The 24,676-nt window shown below is 35.9% G+C and overlaps 3 protein-coding genes across 4 annotated transcripts in view; 1 reads left to right on the top strand and 2 right to left on the bottom strand.

Annotated features, from left to right (window-relative positions):
- Positions 1-24,191, bottom strand: part of LOC134821760 (18S rRNA aminocarboxypropyltransferase-like) — a 110,893-nt gene extending 86,702 nt beyond the window's left edge. Inside the window, exon 1 of the mRNA XM_063832511.1 lies at positions 24,171-24,191. The gene's annotated coding sequence lies outside the window, so the exon portion shown is untranslated. The remainder of the gene's footprint in view (positions 1-24,170) is intronic.
- Positions 301-1,728, top strand: LOC134821603 (trimethyllysine dioxygenase, mitochondrial-like). Its single transcript, XM_063832305.1, has 2 exons — positions 301-1,023; positions 1,192-1,728. Exons 1-2 carry the CDS (start codon positions 301-303, stop codon positions 1,726-1,728), a joined length of 1,260 nt encoding a protein of 419 aa, XP_063688375.1.
- LOC134821758 (glutamine synthetase-like) lies at positions 10,289-24,203 on the bottom strand. Of its 2 annotated transcripts, none has more exons than XM_063832507.1 (9): positions 24,174-24,203; positions 22,754-22,889; positions 22,424-22,558; positions 22,064-22,283; positions 21,632-21,760; positions 21,208-21,374; positions 17,993-18,145; positions 15,363-15,453; positions 10,289-10,545 (listed from the first exon to the last, which is right to left on the bottom strand). In XM_063832507.1, exons 2-9 carry the CDS (start codon positions 22,855-22,857, stop codon positions 10,468-10,470), a joined length of 1,077 nt encoding a protein of 358 aa, XP_063688577.1. In that variant the 5' UTR covers positions 22,858-22,889; positions 24,174-24,203; the 3' UTR covers positions 10,289-10,467. The 2 variants fall into 2 exon arrangements, with proteins under 2 accessions (XP_063688577.1, XP_063688578.1); XM_063832508.1 differs by having other exon boundaries at positions 21,208-21,379; positions 21,637-21,760.
- Between the last annotated feature and the right edge of the window lie 473 nt (positions 24,204-24,676).

The following is a 24,676-nucleotide window of genomic DNA, read 5'->3' as shown; positions in this document are numbered from 1 at the left end:
TTTATTTCAGTGAAAATTTGCCCATGGAACTAGATCAGAGGGTAACTAGTGACAGTGACCTTAAATGATATAGGGGTTGTTCACCCCTTAGACTTAGAGATAATTTTTATCACCGAAAAATAGGCCATTTTTAAACAGCATGTATGTGATAATTTCGGTAATGAATTTAAAGAATTAAGCAAAATGTTTACATTTTTATAACTCAGTAATTTCGCTCCGTGAAATATTTATTTCCAGTTTTGACAGTAAATTTTGATTTCTTTTCATGCTGTAGTTGTACCCTAACCAAGATATTGAAGTATGTTGCTGTCTCGTCTGCCTAAATTGAAACACATCCTCGCATCTACAAAAGAGTTGTTGCTTCGTTCTCATTCTCCTAGTGAGAGACACCTCAGTGACCGTGTCAAACTAACAGAACACGGTATCAGAGACAACGACAGAGACCTCCTGCACGTGGAAACACGGAATATGTGCTGCTGTGAAACCTGCTTCGGCAAACACAGTCACCAAAAAACAGGACAATCCTTCAGAACTGGGAATCTTCATCCTGGGGCGAAGGTTACTGATATAGGGAAAGTTTCAGAGCACTATGTAAGTCTGACTTGGAGTGATGGACACACAGGGCTTGTTGCCAGGACAATTCGTGGAGAGTACGGTCCTGAACCAGTCCCAACAATCCTGGACAAGTATCTTGACCTCAGTATGAGATACAACAGGTGCCAGGAGTTTTGGAGCGCTAAAACGGACAAAAACTCCAAGGTATTCGACTACAACACAGTTATAAGCAGTGTGGGAAATACAAGAGATTTTCTAGCTCACTACATGATCCATGGTATAGGATTTCTGACAGGGATACCTGCCAACAAAGAAATGCTCGATATCATCGCTGATTTGAAGTGTGGGCCGATAAGGGAGACAATATTTGGAGGGGTGGATGTGGTGAGGTTTAAACCTAATCCTGCCAATGCTGGGTATGGTAGTGGGAGCCTAGCTGGTCACACAGACCTGAACTATTACTACCAGGTATTGATCGAGGTTCAATTTTATTTCGACATTTTTTCATGTTTTTTATAATCTCCACAAATAAAAGCTTTTTCTGTTTTATCATCTATATTATCCTCTTTGTCTGTATTAGCTATTATGGAATTTAAGCTATGTTTTCAATCTCAGTTTTTCAGAATCCCCATGTAGAGTTCTTCCATGCTATGGAGAACACGGTTGAGGGAGGAGATAGTTTCTGGGTTGACACCTTCTCAGCAATCTCAGAAGTCCGAGAAGAGAGACCAGACTACTTTGATATCCTGTGCAGAGTGCCAATATACCACAGTCTCACCCGGTACAGACAACGACGTCAGAAGTCACCACACCCTAATGACCATGTTAGGAGAGGATATTTTCCAGATAAGTGACAACCCCTGGTCCACAGACACGCCTCTAGCTACCTACACCCTGGATCTAGAGACTCGGAGACAGTGGTGGGAGGCGTACCTGTACTACAGAGCCAAAGTGGAGGATCAGAGTAGGTGGATCATGAGAAAGTTAGAAGGAGGGGAGGTTGTGGTGCTGGATAACTTCAGGGTTTATCACGGGAGGAAGGAGTTTGGGAGGACGGAACACGGGCAGGAGAGGATGGTCGGGACGGCTTATGTTAATTGGAATCATCTCCAGAGGGTCTTGCTGAGCCCAGTGGAGGCTGAACCGTGCTTTCTTGAGACCGAGAAACATTGACTGTGTCAGATGTATTATAATTATAAATTGATCGTCTGTTGAGTTAATATCTGCTGGTAAATCAAACTCTTCGACGAAAATGTCGTATTCGCAATTTATATTCAAATATCTTGGTTTGATTCGAAAATTGCATCATAAAATATCTCATCGTTTTTTATTATATTTTGGTCACGTACCTGACTCACTGCACTAGGAACAATTAATTTTATCGCACTTACTGAAACATAAGACCCTAAATGCTTTGAGCTGTGGTGACAATAATAAAATCAAAAATGTAAGGCTCGTTACCTGAACTATCATGAAAATGTGATAATTTCTCTCTGTGAAATATCTATTTTCAGTTTTTACAGTAAATTCGGATTTCTTTTCATCTTACTGTACCCCAAACCAAAGGATTGAAGTATTAGTGCTTTTCATGCAACAAGTAAAACAAATCCTTTATGTCATGTTTCCAGGGTTTGGACTGGAATTGCCCGCTTAAAGAACCTCCATCGCGTTACATTACATAATTTTCTGAAACATATATTACATTTACAATAAATTATGCAATATCACAACATTACAATCAACAAAATAAATTTAATCGCAGAATCTCAAATGCAAATAATCGTAAATTAAACACAAAAAACAAATTAAACATGCAATAATTTTTTTTTTTTTTTTTTTTTTTTTTTTTTTTTGCAATAAATGAATATACGAATGCGCATTTTTTGTCAACTTACTCCTTCATAAAATTAATTTTTGACAAAAAAATTTTTTTAGACGGTAAAATAATGGTTACTAATTTATAAGTCACAAATAATAAATCAATACAAATTAATCACAAATACTAGAATAATTAATAGATATTAGGTAACTTATATAACTGAAAAACGATATATGTCGATACAAATTACAAAATAATATTAGGTGATTGAAACATTTCAATAAATTCATCATAAATATCACTACCATATTTACCCCAAATATTTAATCTTGATTTACCTTATCGGACCTTATTTGGACGGACATTACTTGAACGCTGCATGGAGGCCCTAGCGTTCATCTTAATGTCCGTTCAAATAAAGTCCGTTCAATTAATGTCCGTCCAAGTTAAAGTCCGTTGAAATTTTTTCAAAAATTTTTCCATTTCGAACTTTTTGTCCAGAATATGACAACTTTGAGAACTTTATTGTGCCGTAAGTTAACGACGGAAAGGTTCTCCTTGGTCTGCCGGAGGCACAGAAAACTACCAGTATATGATGTTTTCAAGGGTCACTTGGCGGAAAAAAGTCAACGAAATTATGGCACTCAACAACAAAGTTCATGAACTAGTCCCCGCCAATATGACAAACTTGCTCCAGCCTCTAGATATCACGGTAAATCGTGTTGCCAAGGACATTGTCCGACGTTGTTATAGTTCATATTACTCGGGGGCGGTAATGAAACAATGCTAGGAAAGCTCCACGTGATGTTAAGGTTAGCCTTAAGTTGTCTAAGATAAAACCACTTCACGCCGAATGGCTTGTAAAAGTTAACAGTAACACTGAAATGCAGGACCGGGGTAGTTTGATTTTTTAAAAAGGTTTCCATAAAGCTAGAAATCACTGATGTTTTAAGCATGGACTATTTCATGCACGAAAACCCATTTGATGAAGATGATATGTGATATTAGACACTGATCATGTACTAATATTTTAACATTTTTTACTGCTTAATGACTGATTTTCTTACTTACTGTATAAAAAATGGATTTAAAAATCATTTGCTGAAATTTAAAAAAAGTTGAAAAAAATATTGAACAAAATTCGGATTTTTGATGGTTTTGAATGCCTTCGAGCGTTCATATTAATGTCCGTTCATAATTGTGTCCGTTCATGTAATGTCCGTCCAAATAAGGTCCGATAAGGTATAAAACTTGACAAACTTGTTGCGCAAAGCAGCTAACTTAAATCCTTGCGCAACCAATTTACCTAAAAGTTCGGTAACACAATTTTTGAAACCTTTAAGTGTCGAATTAATTCTGGCTAATCGTACTAATTGAGAAATAAATATTCCATAAGACAAATTATTTGGAACTTTTCCATCCAAAAAAGGATAAGATATAACTTTAAAATTATAATCTTTTCTTTTATCATATAACGTCACTCTAAACTTTCCTTATAAATACTAATGTTTAAGTCTAGATAGCAACATTTACAAGCCGAAATATTAGTATTATTTACTATCATTTCCTTAGGATAAATATCTTCTAATACATTCTGTAATAAATTAAAATCATTAAAAACTATCAAATCATCTTGATAACGAAATGTGTCTTTTAATCTTTTTAGATTTTCTGTATCCCCTTGTTCTATCAAAAGTTTAATATATTTATATTCGTAAACATGTAAATAAACATTAGCTATTTGTGGTGCTGCATTGGTACCCATTGGTATTCCAATAACTTGTCTATAAATTTGACCCTGATAAGTAACATAAGAATTATCAATCAAATAATTAAGACATTCCAAAAGTGTATCTTTAGAAAAATGAACTTTATTTTTACTAACATTATCAGAGAAATAGGCCTTCTTAGTATAAAGATTAGGAATAATATAAGACTTATCTTTAAAATCAAATACTCTTTCTACAAACATACGAAGATTATCCTTCAATTGAATATGAGGAATAGATGTATATAAAGTTGAAAAATCATAAGTACTGACAGACTTTAAACCTTTCTGGGTATTATCATAACTAAGAAAATCTAAGATAGGCTCATTATTATCAATAACAAAATAATCATTTCTAACGTGAAATTTATTATCATATATAGATTTATTTTTAGCTGAGTGAAGCATAGATTTAATACAAATGCTAAGATAGACTGATAATTGTTGTAAACTACTTCCACTACCAGACGTTATATATCTAACTCCGACTGGCTTTTTATGCTGTTTTGGTGTAATATATAAATAAGGTAATTTGCTATTATCTTCATCAAATTTAATACGATGTTTAAGTAAGAATGCTTTATGCTCATTAATTATATCATCTTCTGAACGATTAACTTTAGTAAATGTATTCGATGATAATTCCTTTTCAATCATACTAATATAGAACTTTTTACAAACAATAGTAATATTATTTTTGGCTTTATCGGTAGGAACCAATACAAAATCTTTATGAAGCTCATCTAAATCTGCTAAGACTTCAACATCTGATAATACTGAATAATAGGGATATGGTTTAGCTCCTTGCAGTTGAATTTTCACTTGCTCGATCTATGATTAGTGTTTTCCACTCTTGAAACTCTTCTATAGGTTTATGCCATAAATTAGACAATTTATCGCAATAGCTTTTGAGTGCCGTCTTTACTGATTTTAAAGCTTTTTCAGTACATGGTTTAGCTTAGTCTCTATAATTTAATCCCTTCATTAGGAGATTACGAAGTTTATCATTACTGATCATTGATAGCTCTCCTGTAATGACATGTTTATGAGTAGGGTCTGTATAACGACTTGATGCACAATTACATTTCAATGTTTCTGAGTCAATGTTAGCTTCATTATATACTTTTTTGTAGTTAAGTACTTTAGATCTGATTGTTGGAGGGTATTTGTAGGACAATGTAGGTTGCTGATGATACTTTGACTTGAATGGTGCAGCTTTAGTAACTTGTTCCATTTTAAATATCTTTCGAAAATCAATATACTCGACAAATTTATTAACATAATTAACTACAATAAAAGAATTTGATTTACTATTATTCTTACACGCTAAACCCATTCTTGTAAGGTAAAACCATGATAAATCTTTAACTAAGAGAATTTTATGAAATCTATATGTCGTTATACTACTATTAAAATTATTAATATAAGATATAGCTTTAATATATACTAACTTAAGTTGTTTCTTTTTAAGATTACATAGATTAGTACGAATATCATGCATATCAATCGTTTTATCATCATCCAGCAAATCTTCATAAAATACATCGATATCAAATTCTTGTCTTTCACTTACTATATTACTAATGAATCTACCTCCACGTGAATGTCTATTTATTTTAACTATATCGAACTGACTATAAATCGTTGTTTTAGAGTTCATCACAATATTGCAGGCATCTAGTATGTTCTTCTTTTTAACACGAACTTTGAGACCATATGGGAAAACTGTATTTAACTGCAACATACAAGCTTCTTCAATGTCTTCTCTTTCTTTCAATGTAGTATTATTAGGTAAGAGTTTAATCGGCATGATAGCCATGTTTTCAGTGCTATGAATTTTAGTGAAGTGATCACGAAGTATTTTGCAGCCTCCACCACGTTTTATAGTAGATTTATGTTGGCTTATTCTAGAAGCAATTGAATTGATCGTGTGCCCAATGTATTGATATTTACAATCTTTATGCAAGCATTTTATCAAGTAGATGCAATTCTTCGTTTGACATGATCCATTAAAGTCAATGAGGAAAGTAGAGTTTGTAGTGCTATTAGTGTAGAAGTTGTCAAAAGAAAGGCAGTTTAAGCATGTAACGCATGATTTTCTATCACATGGTACTATGTTAAAGGTTTCAAGAGATTCTGGATCATTTATACTCTGATGATCATCAAAAGATTGTTCCGACAGTATGTTGCTTACTGTCTCGTCTGCCTAAATTGAAATCAATCTTTTCATCTACAAAACAGTTGGCGGTAGGTTACAAACCTACAATTGAATGTGGGGAGTACTCAGTACATTGCCTCACGTTGTAGACCCACCGCGAACGAGTGCCTGTCTTGTAGGTTTATAACCTACCACTCTACCAGGACGCGCGCCGAGTTGGACTCGTCGACGGTCTAATATATGGAACAGATATTTTACGAGTATCACCCGTTAAGTGCCTGTCACGTGACCAACTACGGTTTTTTGCCCATAACTATCGGCTCCAGGGAAGCATTTTTACCCCACGTCATGACTCTTAGTCTTGGGGATTCGGAATTAGCGTCACGTCCAAAAATACAACGATTTAGATCAATTTCGTACCCAAACTCAAAGGCAAAGGGCCTTTTCACAAGACACAAGAATTTTCTTAAAATTTTGGCGAGCGATATTGTATATTAGTATTACTATTACTGCTGAAACATTTAATATTGTCGGAAGCTAGGATGTGGGCGCTGCGATGCACATTATTATGCTTATGGACACGTTCAAAAAAAGGTGGCACTAGAGATTGATTTTTTTAAATGCGTTTTAAAAATAGTCATTGCTCTTTGTTGGTTGATATATCTATCTATACCTTTAGAAATTCGATTAAATTTCATGATCCTGAAATCACGGAGTCTCTAGTGCTTATATCAAAGGAGCTATCGTTATTAGTGTGCCAATGAGTCAAAAGTCACACAATTAGAAATGCAAGATGAATCAACACTAGATAATCTGAAAAGTAATATTCACAAAGAAGCCAAAATTGATATGGTGACTATAATGCATGTAAGGAATGGAATGTCTTATCTGAAATTGTTATTGGTGCCAAAATGAGTCAAAAATCACAACTTAAACGTTGGAAATGAGCCTATTTTGAGCAGTGATTATTGAATCATCTAACGTTTTTATTGGCTTTCTATCATTTTTTAGGGTACAAAATAGTATTAAATAGTATTAAAACCAGTTAATATGATTCAAAAGTCACATTTTCGTTAAAGGTGCGCTATTAAGTCACACTATAGTAAGCCTTAAATTAAGTGCACGATATGACAATTTATATTCATTCTATAATTCTTATTATGTGATTTTTGAATCCATGTCTAACCTGATACCATATTGAAGGTCTTTGAGCGATAATTTTAGATCTGGGTGCTTAAATGATTCAAAAATCACATAAATCGAGCTACCAAATTTGACCAAAACCCATAATCATGGGTAGAGTGTACCGCTGCCAGTGTCTCTCTTTTCCAAACAAAAGGAGATGATATTAATTTGAATAACCGTCCGCAAATGCAAATTGATACCGAGAATGAAATCGGTCGCTTTTCCCATTCAATAAGCTTTATTACAATTCGTAAGCCGTGAATGAATGGGAAAAGCGAGCGACCGATTTCATTCTCGGTATCAATTTGCATTTGCGGACGGTTCCTCAAATTAATATCATTTCCTTTTGTTTGGAAAAGAGAGACACTGGCAGCGGTTCACTCTACCCATGATTATGGGTTTTGGTCAAATATCATCTCTTTTTGATTATAATGTCAGGATAATTTACACAGTCGAAACTTCATTAATAAGGAGGTAATTTCAACGATTTCGAAATTTTACCTTTGAAAACATTTCCTTGTGTTTAGGTAGGTATATCCCTCGATAACAGACTGAATATGCCACTTTTTATTCATTCAATTTGGAATTTAATTCATTTATAATGCCATTTAAATATTTTGGGAAAGCAGAATATATTCGAAATCACAAATGGGCAAAATTCTCACCTTTCGCACGTGCAAACTTTGAGCGGACGTTGTGTGCGCATACAATATTGAATCACCGTAAAATTTTGCATAGTGGTATTTAATATATAGTTTGATAAGCATGCAAAGTTTCAGAAGATTTTAAAAAGAACTTGAATCACAACGGGACTCTAAAGTTGATAAAAATCGTGAAAATAACTATTTTCAGTGATATAAGCTATTTTAAATGAATTTGGGCGTGTCCCCACGTGTGCAACTTTTCGATTTTTAACTTTAAAACTAGCCTATAACACAATTTAGACCTTTAAGAAGCAAAATTGAGCTTCACAACCCAAGGGATGGCCCAACACCAGAGAATACTAATTCACAACTTTTGTGTTTTTATAAAATTATTCTTCAAAAAAGCACTAACTTCAATAGCAAATATCTTTATGAAGGAGCAAGGTAGGAAACTTTTCCGGTAGATTTTCGGAATGCTTGAACAATTATCTAAGGTGAAAATGTCCTCAGATTTTGAATGAAATTACTCCTTAATGGTGTAAAATTGATTTGAAAAGTTGTTACTTTGTCAAAAATTAAGTTTAAAAAACACTTAATTTGATGACGTCATCAAGTGATGATGATGACGGTAAATTATTTTTCAATACAATGTAAACTAAAGCTTAAACGATTATCTTTAAAACCTGTGGTTCGAGATGACTGTATCGTTTATACTTTTGGATCTACGGACACTTAAATGTAGGCTACAATTGACTGCCAAAGCGTCTATACATAGATAGATAGATAGATAGATATACCTTATCGGACCTTATTTGGACGGACATTACATGAACGGACATAATTATGAACGGACATTAATATGAACGCTCGAAGGCATTCAAAACCATCAAAAATCCGAATTTTTTTCAATTTTTTTTTATGTTTTTTAAATTTCAGCAAATGATTTTTAAATTCATTTTTTATACAGTAAGTAAGAAAAGCAGTCATTAAGCAGTAAAAATGTTAAAATATGTGTACATGATCAGTTTTTAATATCACATATCATCTTCATCAAATGGGTTTTCGTGCATAAAATAGTCCATGCTTAAAGCATCAGTGATTTCTAGCTTTATGGAAACTTTTTTATCAAACTACCCCGGTCCTGCATTTCAGTGTTAACTTTTACAAGCCATTCGGCGTGAGCCGTGAAGTGGTTTTATCTTAGACAACTTAAGGTTAACCTTAACATCACGTGGAGCTTTCCTAGCACTATTTCATTACCGCCCCTGAGTAATATGAGCTATAACAACGTCGGACAATGTCCTTGGCAACACGATTTACCGTAATATCTAGAGGCTGGAACTTAAGTTTGTCATGTTGGCGGGGACTATAGTTCATGAACTATGTTGTTGAGTGCCATAATTTCGTTGACTTTTTCCCGCCAAGTGACCCTTGAAAACATCATATACTAGTAGAGTTTTCTGTACAGTGTACCTCCGGAAGACCAAGGAGAACCTTTCCGTCGTTAACTTACGGCACAATAAAGTTCTCAAAGTTGTCATATTCTGGACAAAAAGTTCGAAATGGAAAAATTTTTGAAAAAATTTCAACGGACTTTAACTTGGACGGACATTAATTGAACGGACTTTATTTGAACGGACATTAAGATGAACGCTAGGGCCTCCAGCGTTCAAGTAATGTCCGTCCAAATAAGGTCCGATAAGGTAGGTTAGAAACACCCATGCACCTCCCGTTCGAGCCACCCACCCCACACCGCGTGGAGGTTCGGTGAGGTTTTCGTGGGGTTACTAGCGCTATAATATAGCTATTGCTAGCTATCGTGTTTAGAGTTATACTATCGCAAAAGAACCCTTTTCTATGGTAGAATAAGTTACGAGAGTCGATAAGAACAGTTGTCCACATTATTAAGTAACCTCCGTTAGCTTACTACCTTAGTTAAATATATGTCACACCTTTGTCATATTATGTTGCAGGAAAAAGATTCCCGTTTATTTCATCCCATTAATTTAAAATATAAATGAAACATTATTTTCTAACTTTTTTCGATTATATTTAAAATTATAAAACTATGTGAATTGCACAAGTTTCTGAATCATTCCAAAGAATAACTCTTTAACGAATTTAGCCAAACGTGAACGTATTCAATCAACACACTTCACTGACGAAAACATTTTTACTGAAACAATCATTGTTTTTTTATGTAAACAATCTGACCCCATATATAATAATGTCCTCTATATATAACAACATAGTACAAATTGAAAACAAATTCTAAACAATTTAAACATGATGACGTCATCGATGCTATAGAAGGTCATTGGTCACGTGATGGCTATATTTACTCGCCAAGGCAGATGGTACGGACAATTCTGTCGGTAACGACGTACGGGTCGGCGTTGCTGCTGGGTCTTCGATCCTAGGTTGAGATAATTTAACAATTAGTTACTAATGAGTCAATTAATCAGTTAATTAACTACTTAGTATTAATAAATTAACTGATTAATTGAGTTAGCAAAACCACTGTTGCTATTGCTAGTTGCAACTTGCATTGTATATCACTATAATACAGGGGACTAAGATGAGAAGTATGTATCATACGTACTTTTCAAAGTATCGTACAAGTACGTACTTTTAAAATACTGCGGAAAAGTATGCAGATACAATAATGTAGTGCACGTGTCGGCACGTGTCAAACTTTCGCACGGTTTTTAAAATTTGGATTCGTTGCAGAATCTACCAAATCCTATGTTGTATTGGAGATACTATAGCCCACAGAGTTATGAGGTTCTCCATTTGATCGCTACAAAAGTTTTTAGTGTTCTGACTTCTTCCTCAGTCTGTGAACAAAATTTTAGAGACATGGAGTATATCTACTGCAGTAGAAGACTACGCACTAAGCCTGAGAGATTCAACAAATTGATCTACATCTACTCTAATGCAAAACTGAAACGTTAAAGCTGAAAGTAAATTTGATCTGTTGAAATGATGATGCTAGAAAGTTCATTGTTTTTTGTTTTGATGAAATGATGAAGCTTATTAAACTTTCTTTGTTATCTGCGATTGAGTGTTTCTATTATCTCCATGAATATGGCTTTCAAAACCATCATGACAATGAAATTTCAATCGTGGAAGTCGGGAGTTTCCAATAAATAAAACGTCGGATTTAAAAAACGTTACATCGCGCCTGTGAAAATAAGTTTGAAAATTTTTTGAATCGTACACTGAGGTATCATACGTACTTTTCAAAATAAAGTACAAGTACGTACTTTTCGCCCGGTATCATACATACTTCTCATCTTAGACAGGGGACATGGTTTTTGATTTTGTATAAATTCATGCGAACAATTTTCGGTTTTGCTTCGCCCTTCTACGAATCCTAAACATCATATCCAGACAAAATGATATAATATTATTAGCACCTTATATTATATGTATTATTTTTGTATAATTTGTACTGATCCCGTTTGATGCGACAAGGAAAAAATGCCCTTGTCGCATCAAACGGGATCAATACAAATTTATACGAGAATACATTGCAACCATGCGACTCATAAACAATATTCCTATCCGGATTTTACATTATATCATTTACTAGTGTAACCCGGCCTTCGGCCGGGATTTCACTGCCGCAGTTAAAAAGGGTAGGAGTAATTACCCGCTGAGTCAAAGCCCGCATTAGGCGAGCAATTCTATTTGGAGTTCCCTCACGTATCCAATAGTATCTGTACCACGACTATTACACCTCATCACTCCCGTCTTAAACCGATTCAAATCGTTTTAGAAATTAACCCTTATTAACTCCGCACCACACCCGCCTTATATTTGAAAACATGCATTACATTGTCGTATGAAAGTAAACAAACAGACCGCAATGAGTGGCTCCCCCCCTCCTAATAAGCTGATAGTATTACACGCATAAACATTGTCGTATGAAAGTATGAACTGTCTGTACAGTTTAAACAGACCGCAATCAGTGCCCTATTCTCCTAATATCACTTGCGGAGCTAACCTAATTACCAAAGCTACAATCTACAGTGCAGTAATAGAAAAGAGAGCGAATATAGGGACTACCGGTGGGTGATGAATAATTGAAAATCCAACAGGATCTTGTTCTCTTCATTGTGCTGATTCCGGGAAGCATTCGTTTTACGCTCTAGTCATATTAAAAATCGAGATATCGGTCATTGAAAAATGAGTAATTATAGGCCTGTCAATGATTGCAGCCCAATTAAGAGCTGATCAGTTGCAGCTACTTGTGCCATATAAGGGATAACTGAAGTCACGTGACCGCCAATCCTATCACGTGACCTTGATTCGTAAATCCTTGGTCACGTGATCACATTCGTAACGTGTCGAATGCTGACTAGGATATCTCGTGACGTCACCAGAGCTCAAGCTCCCTGACCAGGCCTTATATGGAATAATATAGTGTATCACGTGTAATTGGATCCAATTAAGAGGAGTTGCGCAATTATCGCAGCATCTCGATCTGGTACCCAGCAGGCAGCTGGGCCAGAGATTTTAAAGATAAAATAGAAGGATTTCTTGTTAAGGTAAATCGAAGCGAAAATCATGTAACCCTATGTTTTTGATGACGCTGAACACGATAAAACTGGTTATAATGTTCATACTTCAGGGGAAATTGCTTTAAAATGCAATTGAATTTCATCAATTTATTATGAGCTGAGCAGCTTATCGGTTGGTTATACTGCATACTGCAGCATCTCTGCGAATCCTTATAATTGTAAACAACGAAGCCTGTACTTCTCAGGTTGTGTGTGTGGTTATACTTATGCTGTTATGGGACAGATCTCAGGTTGAAAAGACGAAGGAATTATTTTTCCGAATATTTGATAAAGTTTCAGTTTAACAAATACAGAGTCAGATATCTACAAATAGTATAACAATAAAGCCGTTGCTTATTGCAAATTCATATTTTTCGCGCAATTTACACGTGGGCACTCATTATTTGGCAACATTACAGCAAATTAAAATGAGCGTGCAATTGCGAAGTAATCGCACAGTTAACCATGGCAACCCTAAATGAAATGTTGACAGTTGTCTCAATTTGCACGTGGGCGGTCTTAGAGAAATCTTGGATTATAATATGGAGTGATCATTTCTAAAAAAGCTTTCTTGATTTAACAATGAAGTTGTCTGAGTACATAAACGGAACTATAGCTACCCTTCCAAGCCAACCGCCGTCGAACAAGGATGTTCTTCGGTTTTTTCTGTTTCACAAAGAAGAACGACCATTACACGTAATGGAACAAATATCGCTAGCTGCAGAAAAAATGGTCACCCATTTCAGCTCCCTTGAAGTTTACAGTCGAACTGAGTTCTTTTCATCTTCCAACTTGAAAAAGTAAGTGCTAGTTAGACGCTTATATCTTTATATGTAATTGTACAGTGAAATCTTTCTCAGACACACTATAGTTTTGCTAATCGACGTTGTCCATTTAACAACAAAAGTCGCTTTTAAAAAGAGATTTAAGGATATAATAAGACAGCTCCCTTTTATTCATTTTCTTAATGCTAAGGTAATGTTAATTCAGGAAGATCAAGGTCCTTTACGAAAAATTAAAAAAGCGTAAAAACATGCGGAAAAGGGAAGCGATCGATAATTTTGAGACCTTCTTGGAGAAGGAGTTCATTCTTGGAATCGTGAACGATCCTCAAGCTCATGTTCCTAATCCGTTACAGTGAGTTATTAATATTAGGCAAATGTAGTTTGAGGACTCCTCACTCTCCTCACATCCGCACCCATCAGATCCTGAGCAGTTCGATAAGTACCTTGAGACACCCTTGGTGACTCCATATCCCTGCCATCAGCAGGCTGTTGAAAGAGCAGTTGCACTGATGACGGACGCAAAGTTGAGATGCGCCGATGAGGATATGAAAGCCGGGCATCACATTGTGGTGTCAGACGAGAGGCTCAAAAACCCAGGAGCCAGCAAAAAGAGGAAATTCAACAAGCTGCAGTTGAATTAAAGAAAAAAGATTGATTGTCCTTCTGCATTCTGTCTCATTTTATATTTTATGATATTGAGTTTATTCGTGACTAATTTAACAGCTTCCACCTGGTGATCTGCAGACTGAAGTACCAAGTACAGTCGTGATTAATTTACGTACATTAACATTATCGATGTTGATTATTAGTATAACAATTTTTCAAAGGAGGTCTTAATTTCAAGTCTCATAACAGCATAACCACGCACACAACCTGAAAAGTACAGGCTTCGTTGTTTACAATTATAAGGATTCGCAGAGATGCTGCAGTATGCAGTATAACCAACCGATAAGCTGCTATGCTCATAATAAATTGATGACATTCAATTGCATTTTAAAGCAATTTCCCCTGAAGTATGAACATTATAACCAGTTTTATCGTGTTCAGCGTCATCAAAAACATAGGGTTACATGATTTTCGCTTCGATTTACCTTAACAAGAAATCCTTCTATTTTATCTTTAAAATCTCTGGCCCAGCTGCCTGCTGGGTACCAGATCGAGATGCTGCGATAATTGCGCAACTCCTCTTAATTGGATCCAATTACACGTGATACACTATATTATTCCATATAAGGCCTGGTCAGGGAGCTTGAGCTCTGGTGACGTCACGAGATATCCTAGTCAGCATTCGACACGTTACGAATGTGATCACGTGACCAAGGATTTACGAATCAAGGTCACGTGATAGGATTGGCGGTCACGTGACTTCAGTTATCCCTTATATGGCACAAGTAGCTGCAACTGATCAGCTCTTAATTGGGCTGCAATCATTGACAGGCCTATAATTACTCATTTTTCAATGACCGATATCTCGATTTTTAATATGACTAGAGCGTAAAACGAATGCTTCCCGGAATCAGCACAATGAAGAGAACAAGATCCTGTTGGATTTTCAATTATTCATCACCCACCGGTAGTCCCTAGAGCGAATAGGAAGAGAAAGTGAGCCATTTTAGTGGCTCACTCCATAATGTTGCATTAATAGTACAAAACCATCAATTAAGCCACTTACCGCTGGCCGATTTAAAAAAAAATTGCATATGGGCTTCGTCAGAGTTTTGTCGACACTATACCGAAAAAACCAGTCCCGTAACTCTTACCATTTTCTTTGTATAACCGTTCGGAAATTACACACGAACGATCAGACACACACACACACACACATTCTGGTGTTATTAAGTTGATAAGCATAATTATATTAATTATTATCTGTATCATATTACCTCAAAGTATCCCTTTCCGTCGGCTGCAACCTGTCGAGGAATCCTAATACTCGCACCACGATGGGCCACGCCGAAGTTGAACTTCTCAAAGCTGAAAGACAAACAATTATTTAGATTATAAAGAGGGGATATTGAAGATTCTAACTATACAAATTTGGAATTTGGATACTTCTTGTTTCCATGACATAGACACTAGACAGCATCAGGGGCATAATTAACATTCTATATATGGGGTCGAGCTAAGCTAAACTAATAAAGTCTGCCATCGTTTGCAGAGGATATCTATGATCGATACTCGATATAGTATAAGAGGCATAGTAGGTCCGTACTACCCTCGATTCTCGCCTTTTTTTATTAAAAGCGGGGTATTCCCGTATTCACACCATCTTTATACCCAGTTCACCCAGATCTTTTATCACAGTTCATTTCTTCTTAAGTCATTTGTCACCTCTAACCCCCCTTATAGAGTTAGTGGGCTCTTTGATGAAATTACCGTTTCACATTTCCGGTGAAGTTTTTGATATGGAAGTCTGGGAGTTTATTTAGCGGTCTCACTATATACTGGAAGCCGGAAGGTTGAGATAAATGGCATACTGGATATTATAGTAGAAACGGGCAAAAATAATGTCCTTCGATGAGACTTCAGAGTGGGCCACTGTTTCCAAAATTAGTTAATGCAGACTTAAGATGATTTCTAAACGTATTATGGCCGTAGAAGTGCCAGTGGCGACTATCAGACTTCTGTGATTATGCAAATGATTACCCTGCAGGAATATGATCATATGATCATGTTATGGAATGTTAAGTTGTTGAGAGTAAATAAAGGCACACGGAATTTTCAATAGGGTGATAAGCTGTTGAGAATGAATAAACGCATACGGGATTATTAAATGCGCTGATAAATCGTTGAGAGTCAATGGACACACGCGACTACTGAAGCTGCAAATCACTAGAAATTCTCTGTAAGGTCTGCGAACACTGAACATAGTACACTTTCTCTCTCCTTTTGGAAAGAATACTAAGTGCTCCCTCTTTTCCACTTTACAGCATTTCTCATTTCTGCAAATTCTAGTGACCCCACTTAAGGGGAGATACACCAAAACCGTTTTTGCTCCGAACATCGATTTTATTTTATATTATTTTTAAATAGACAAAAAGAATAAGATTGTACACCTTTAAAAATTTTTAAAAATATTCCCTCATCGAGAAAAAAAATATTTTTCTTTTTCGAAAATTTTTAAAATTTTGAGAAGTCTGTCACTGTAATACCGATAGTTCGGCCATTTAAAAAGTTTTTTGACTGATGTTTTTACTGAACATTACTTACACTCCGTACTAGAAGCCATTGAAAGGATTATATAATTGAACAATAAATGACCAAGTTACAGACCGAACAAGGTGAAAAAAGAAAAATTGGGATTTTTGCCTACCACCAAAGTTGTACATTTCACCACCCGCCCAGGTCATCAGATATCGCTTCAAAAATTCTTGTGAGTGTAGTTAATGATCATGGCAAGCTTTTTGGAACCGGATTTCTCTCAATTTTGAGTTTTAAGCTATGCAATGTGGCCTCAAACGACTTAGTAAAATTCATCGTAAAAAAGGGAAAAAAAGGCAGATTTAAGGCTTAAAATGCCTATAACTCAAAAAGTATCAGTTTTTTTGAAATAATTTTTACAGGATCGTAATCAGCTTGGTAAGACGAATCTTTTAGTACGACATTTATAATATTCAAAGCCACAAAATTTGTAAAAAAATGTGTACAATTTGTACAAAATTTATACAAGGGGGGACCCTTGTGTTCGAGCTAGAAAATTATTTAAGACAATTTGTCTTCTAAAAGCACCTATTTGGTACTAAAAGATTCGTCTTACCAAGCTGATTACGATCATGTAAAAATTATTTCAAAAAAACTGATACTTTTTGAGTTATAGGCATTTTAAGCCTTACATCTGCCTTTTTTGCCCTTTTTTACGATGAATTTTACTAAGTCGTTTGAGGCCACATTGCATAGCTTAAAACTCAAAATTGAGAGAAATCCGGTTCCAAAAAGCTTGCCATGATCATTAACTACACTCACAAGAATTTTTGAAGCGATATCTGATGACCTGGGCGGGTGGTGAAATGTACAACTTTGGTGGTAGGCAAAAATCCCAATTTTTCTTTTTTCACCTTGTTCGGTCTGTAACTTGGTCATTTATTGTTCAATTATATAATCCTTTCAATGGCTTCTAGTACGGAGTGTAAGTAATGTTCAGTAAAAACATCAGTCAAAAAACTTTTTAAATGGCCGAACTATCGGTATTACAGTGACAGACTTCTCAAAATTTTAAAAATTTTCGAAAAAGAAAAATATTTTTTTTCTCGATGAGGGAATATTTTTAAAAATTTTTAAAGGTGTACAATCTTATTCTTTTTGTCTATTTAAAAATAATATAAAATAAAATCGATGTTCGGAGCAAAAACGGTTTTGGTGTATCTCCCCTTAACATTCCCCCTCCCCCCCCCCCCCCCCCCCAAATAATCAGCCCCCCCCCCCAACTAATTTACCCCCAAACTAATCAGCCCAACCCCCGGCCCAATCCCACCCCACCCTCAACTAAGCAGCCAGATCCATTCCCCCTACTAACCTGGCTGTCTCGTGGAGTCCAGTCAACCTCCGCTTGTTATCCTCTCCTCCTGATGGGTCGTAGTCGTGGATATGCTCCTCGTGCTTCTTTCCCATTAATTCGATCGCTTCGTAGATCTTCTCCAGTCCTCCTTCCTCTCTCATCGCTAATGTGCTGTAGGAATGAGTTATCTAGGTAAACTATAGGTAAAAATATAATATTAATCATAAGCTAAAATGTACTAATCTTTGTATTCTAAATGGGGAAAAAGAAGAAACATTGTCAGTCAGTCGAGAAAATTGTCAGTCAGGCTATATGACAGCTTTGTAGATGTTGTGACTATGCTAGTAGTGGTCCCAGGCTTGCGACTGGAATTGCGGTGTTAAATCGATTTAATGGTATACCAACGATCCACCTCCCACTTGTTGTTTGGTACTTAGCATTAATAGTGTTAGCTGTAGCCATTTATAGCAAGAATCTTAAAACTAAAGGGGATGACAAGGAAAAGAGGAAGGAAAAAGAATAACGGGACAAACAATTAATTAAAGTATTTATAGGAGCATTAGATATTGTAATTACAAGCTTCAATAATAAATCACTGACTAAAACTTCTAATTAAAATGACACTTGGTACGCTCGCCCATTTTCACTGGTCAGTCTGAACTTCGGTTTAGCACGTTGTACACTTATTCACCTAAGTTTCAGAATTTGTTCAGTTTAGCAGAGTTAGTACCCGTGTTTCAATAAATCAAAAGATATCAGGGGAGTTCTTTAATAATGTTACGGTCATCTAGAATACCGAACTTCCTGAAAACTTTATCATATTTCCTCAGACAACGTTTAATGCCTTTAATCAGTCTATCACGGCTATATCCTCTATCAATTAGAATTTTGAATATTTTGTGAAGATGGGAGGTAAAGATATCCAATCTAGTGCAAACATTACCATATCTAAGAACTTGACTTGAAAAAACGTTGTAGCCAACCTCGGTTGGGATGTTACTGTGAGGAAATGTAAGGGATACAACATGAAAATTAAAATCATCAGTTTTGTTATACACTGATATTTCTAGTCCTTCTGTGGAAATATTAATATTTAAATCAAGGTAGTTAATGATTTTATTATTGGAACCAGCTCGCTCCATCTCCAATGAATTAGGATAAATATCTTTAATCAATTTATGAAAGTAAAGGTAGTTAATAATAGATAAATCGTCTGCAACATATCGTTTATTATTGGATAATATCTTTGCTAATCCCATTTTCTTTTCCTGAAGTAAACGTTTCATATAATTAAATTCCTTTTTGCCAACAGTGAGATCAGCTATAGGGGAACTTGAATTTCCACCCATAGGAATACCCTTGGTTTGTATGAATACAATCCCACCGAAGACGACATAAGTGTTATAAATAATAAATTTAACAGCCTCTTTTAGGTCATCTTGACTAAAGCAGGCATGAGAATCATAGGTTTTATTGGAAAAGAAACATGTATTACTGTCTCTTTTAGAAATACAAATATATCTATTACGGTCTGAAAATATTAAATCAACAACTTCATTAATCATATTCTCTACTTCAATCAAGTCTAATCTGGTATAAAGAGTAGTAAAATCATATACTTGTATATTATAAACATCGCTATTTTTGATAGCTTCAAGGAATTCACTTGAGGAATCTATGCTCCAAAACATGTTTATACCGCTGTTGTTGTAGATTGCCTCGCAGTATTTCTTGAAGTATTTCCTCAAAAGTTTCAGACAACAGTTAACTTGGACGTTAAGTTGTTTCGTAACGCAAAAACGGGCACCTGCAATGAACCTCGCCTTGTAAGGGTTCTTATGAAGCTTAGGGCTCCAGAAGATGCGTGCTAGTCGCAAGTTTTTATCTTCAACTTGTACATTAAATCTCTCCTTTAGACTCTCAGATATTTTATTGACATAATGAGTCTCGTCTTCGCTACAGGGTTTATATGTATCATTACCTATACATTCTAGAGTATTAGGATCAAAACCCATTTCATTGACAAGAGTTTTTACATAAAACTTTTTACAAATAAATGAAAAATTACCAGAAGCTTTGTCGATACTACAAATAATGTATTTACTTTTCAGCAATTTAAGACTTCTTTTAACATCATCTTTTTCCAGTGTGTTTTCTTTTATTTCAAATGTTTCAGGAAAGTTTTTCTTGTAATATTCAATACGATTGGAAACTATTGATAACACTTTTTCCTTCCAATCGCTGAACTTTACTTCTTTTTGACAGTACTTTCTACTTTTTGATTTTATAAATTTATCGACAGCTTCGGTAACTGACATATATATCTCATCTGGAGATTTAAATGTGGGAATTCTGTATTTACAACCGTAGGAAAGTACTTCCCTAAGTTCAACATTATCAACAATATCTAAATTACCAGTAACTACATGTCCATGAGGAGGATAATTGAAAGGGGAGGAGTGACAATCGCATGGACTACCTAAAATAGATTTAATATCAGAAATAGAAAGTTTCTTTAAGAATGAAGCATAGTTACAAATAGAAAGACTTATAGGATCATTATACTCATAATAAATCTGTAATGGTGTAAAAGACTGAATCAAAATGGGAAGCAAATCAATGACTGAAGTGTCAGAGAAAATAGATTTTAGGTTAAGATTATCAATGAATTTGCAATTAAATGGAACAATTATAAATTCTCTATTACTGGATTCAGATTTGTTCTGATGGTATTTGGGGGAAAATGTTGAACAGAAAGAGGAACATACATTGTAAATCAATCCTGAATTATTTTGACTCAAAGAGTAGAGAGTGTCTAAATCTGATAAGCTATAACATTTTAATGTTTTGTATATGGAATGTTCTGTGAGGAATGAGCACACTCGCAGGTACCACCCGTTTTCACACTCAGACCTGACTCCTGAGTTTAGTCATTTTCCTATACGAGATTGGGGACGGGTTCTATAAACAAACAAACATGTGAGGAATGAAGAAAATTTGATGAACTGGAAGAGATCTAATTATTGATTAATTTACGCAGCAATACAGAAGTTTCTGGAAACGATTTGACACGTGGACAGTGAAGCAAAAAATATCAGATCGGATTATCTCGAACAAAATAAAACCGGACCAACTGAATTTCTGACCTTTGTGGATTGGCAACAATACAAATTATAATTAAACTGCAGGAATTACTTATTCCCGAAAGAAGCATCTCGCCCATTAAAACCAACCTGATGTTCGTATGACATCCCGCGCCGTTCCAATCCCCAGGAATAGGTTTAGGATCGTAGCTGATAACGACGTTGAACTCCTCCGCAATCCTCGAAAGTATCCATCTGGAAACCCAGAGGTGGTCACCCATCGTGATACCTTCACAGGGACCTACTTGGTACTCCCACTGAGGTGGAGTTGGTGAGGTGTCTTTTTAAAATCGTTCCTCAATATTTTGAAAAAGTGTGGCCGTCTGATCATGGATTAATTTTTTACAATATCGGAGAGGGGAGAAAATATATTAATTTATACAGCTCCAGTGAAAGTACATTTTCAGCGGCAAAATTTCTAGATGGATTAAACAGGATTAAACAGGATTAAACATGAAATTACCAAAGAGAACACTAGATGTGAAGAAAATGAGATCAAACTAGATTATCATACCTGAGAAGGCATGACCTCGGCGTTGGATCCAGCGATCATGATGCCAGCGTACATACAAGCTCTGTAATGAGCCTCCACGATCTTCCTTCCTTTTACTTTGTCAGATCCAACACCGCAGTAGTAGGGGCCCTGAAAGTGAAAGTGAAAGTTAAATGGACAGTGAAAGTTTATAGTTGTATTTCCATGGTTTCTGAATTCTGATGGTGGGGCCTCTTTCCGAATCCGTCAAGGATATGAATCATAGCCCAAAATTAATATTGTTGACCTAATTTTTTATCGTAGAAACTGAACCAATCTAACACCAGATCAATCCCACACGAAACTTTCATAATCGTGGTACGAAATTTTCGACCAAAAATATTTTAAACCACTTCAAAATGTCGCGCGACCACGAAATAGCAGTCGCGCGACTATAAAGTAACTGTCGCTAACCTGTGGTCCTGGGTAACCGTTGCTTGGCCACCCATACGGCTGTCTCCCAGTGAAATCAAACATGGTGTACTCCTGTTCAATTCCGAACCAAGGTATGACCTCCTTACACTTCTCCATGTTCTCAAAACAGCTGCGTCGCTTGTTGGTAGGATGGACGTTACCCTCGTGGTCGAGTGTTTCACACATAACGAGGATGTTGTCACCACGTCGGAATGGATCCCTGGTGAGTGATTGTGGGTGAGCCGCACTTGGTTGTAAACCGCATTAAAGCAGGCAATCATAGTACACCGCATTTTACAACACTTTTTAACAGTGTACTCTCAAATAAAGTTCCTGGTGGTGAGTAATGAGTAAACTGACTTGAAGCAAGCGACCGGCTTGATGTAGATGTCACTGTTCTGTCCAAGGGACTGCATAGTGCTACTTCCATCAAAGTTCCACACTGGAAGTGTCTCCGGATCCATTGTGGGCTCCATCAGTGTCTTCGTTTTACCCCTGGGACATTATTTGAATTATTATTAAATATGATTTTTTGTTAAGGATTTTCCTGAGGGGGTTCAATCGGCAATCCTCAGTGAAACTCGCTGCTTTGCTGTGTGGTGGTCACGTTATGTAACGACCCTGTTTAAGCTTTACAAATTTCAACATAATATCGGGGTTTTCGGTACATCAGGGTTATACTGTACATACCTGAGTCCCTCTCCAGTACCATCAATCCAGATGTAGTACGCCTGACACTTTCCTCCCTGGTCAAGATCCATAAAGGGGTTCGTCAGTCCATCAAGCCCGTCCATAATGCTGATATCAGTCTGGGTACTTAGTAACTATTTTGTGATAGTCTATTAATGCTTTTCATACAAGTTACAACAAAGTCTTCATGTTATGTAGCCTGGGTTTGGTTAAATAAATATATTTCCATCACGATACGTCGATACATGATACTCAATAAATGTAACAGATTTGTAGTGTTTTTTTGGAGTTTTTATGGTAAATAATCTTAGCACTGCAACAGATGTAACTTCTTGGAGTCAAATTGAAATTTCGAAAAGGTTGGGGTGAAGTAATAGAACATAGTAGAACTGATAAACTAGATAGAATCTATTAGTTTAAAAGAAAATATGACGTATTATTGTAACGGCAGGCTAAAACGAGATAAGTTATCGCTAAACAAAACGACCGATAAGATAACAACTTTAACGGATTATCATTCATTAAGAAATATATAAAGATTGTTTTGATTGGAGTAAATGCAATATTACCACATAATGTAATTCAACGAATCACCCGGCGCCTTTCAACTCAAACTTCCTTAGTAATAACGTTTGAACTAACAGACAAAAGACCACGTCGTCGATAGGTGCTGAGTAACTGTTGGCACCATGCTGACTGCTGGTTTATATACCGCCTCCTTCAACGATCTTATTTGATTACGAGGTGAGAAGAGATCACGTGACGAGGTGAGAAGAGATCACGCGTCGTGATTCACGCCAGGATGAGTTGGGAGGAAAGTAAGAGTTCTCGGATGTAAAAGTAATACTTTTATTTGGCTGTACCTGGTATCAGACAATTGTGGCTTTCCAGAAGATTAGTAACCCTATTTTTAAAAAAGGAGAGGGGTACTATGTTCATAGACCTTACAGAGAATTTCTAGTGTCTAGCAGCTTTATCATGTGTCCATTGACTCGCAACAGCGTATCACTCTATTAAAAAGCCTGTATGTGTTTATTCATTCTCAACGACTTAACATTCATCATAACATGATCATATTCCTGCAGGGTAATCCTAATGACAGATATAATGATAATTAAATCTGAACGTTAATTTATAAGCGTGGCCAAACTGTTATATTCTTTAGAAATGAATGAAGCATCATCTCTGATGAATCCAAAAAAATCTGCTGATAAAAACAACAACTCGACTATCAGTTTTAGTAACTGCTCTAATGTGAGCTCTCCTCCCAATGCTTGGGCTTATAAGCGCGCAAAGTAATAGGAGACCAAGTAATTACATACTGATAGTTAGATAATATCCGGTTGGAAGAGACAAGGAAAAATGAAACAGGAAGTTAGGAATGTAGGCAAAATTTCGGCGTCAACGCCATCTTTAGGCTCAAATTATTTGTTATATAGTAGTGTTGAAAGTATTAAAAAGTAATTAGATCGCCAGACGATGGTAACCGGTTTTGAGAGTCCCCGATAAATTGCTATTCTTGTATTTAATTGATCTGCAGTATACTTTAATTGAATTTATTCTGCTCGAGTCCAAAGTGACCGACAAAATACGGGTTGCTGATCTTTCTTGGTGGGAACTTTGTGATTACATCACAGACCTCGTTAGTCCTTACTCCTTATAACAAGCAGAATTCAAAAGTCGAAACAGCTACCCATTTTGGTTTTGACTCATCGAGTCATCGAGTAACAAACAAAATCCTCTTTATTTAAAGTCAGCCACCCCGACGCGACCACAGTCTACTCCTTCAAAATAATATAGTTCACAAGATACTGGGGGAAAGAGTGAACTTGCATCGCAGCTTGTTTATCTAGATGTGTACCGGTATACGTTCCACTTCCAGCTCAACCATCAAGAAATGGTTAAAAGGATCTCTTAGCATGC

The sequence above is a fragment of the Bolinopsis microptera genome, chromosome 10, assembly GCF_026151205.1.
Source record: "Bolinopsis microptera isolate Bmic1 chromosome 10, MBARI_Bmic_1.0, whole genome shotgun sequence".
NCBI lineage: Eukaryota > Metazoa > Ctenophora > Tentaculata > Lobata > Bolinopsidae > Bolinopsis > Bolinopsis microptera.
The sequence above is the reverse complement of the archived record's forward strand: the minus strand, read 5'-3'. Positions and strand labels throughout refer to the sequence as shown.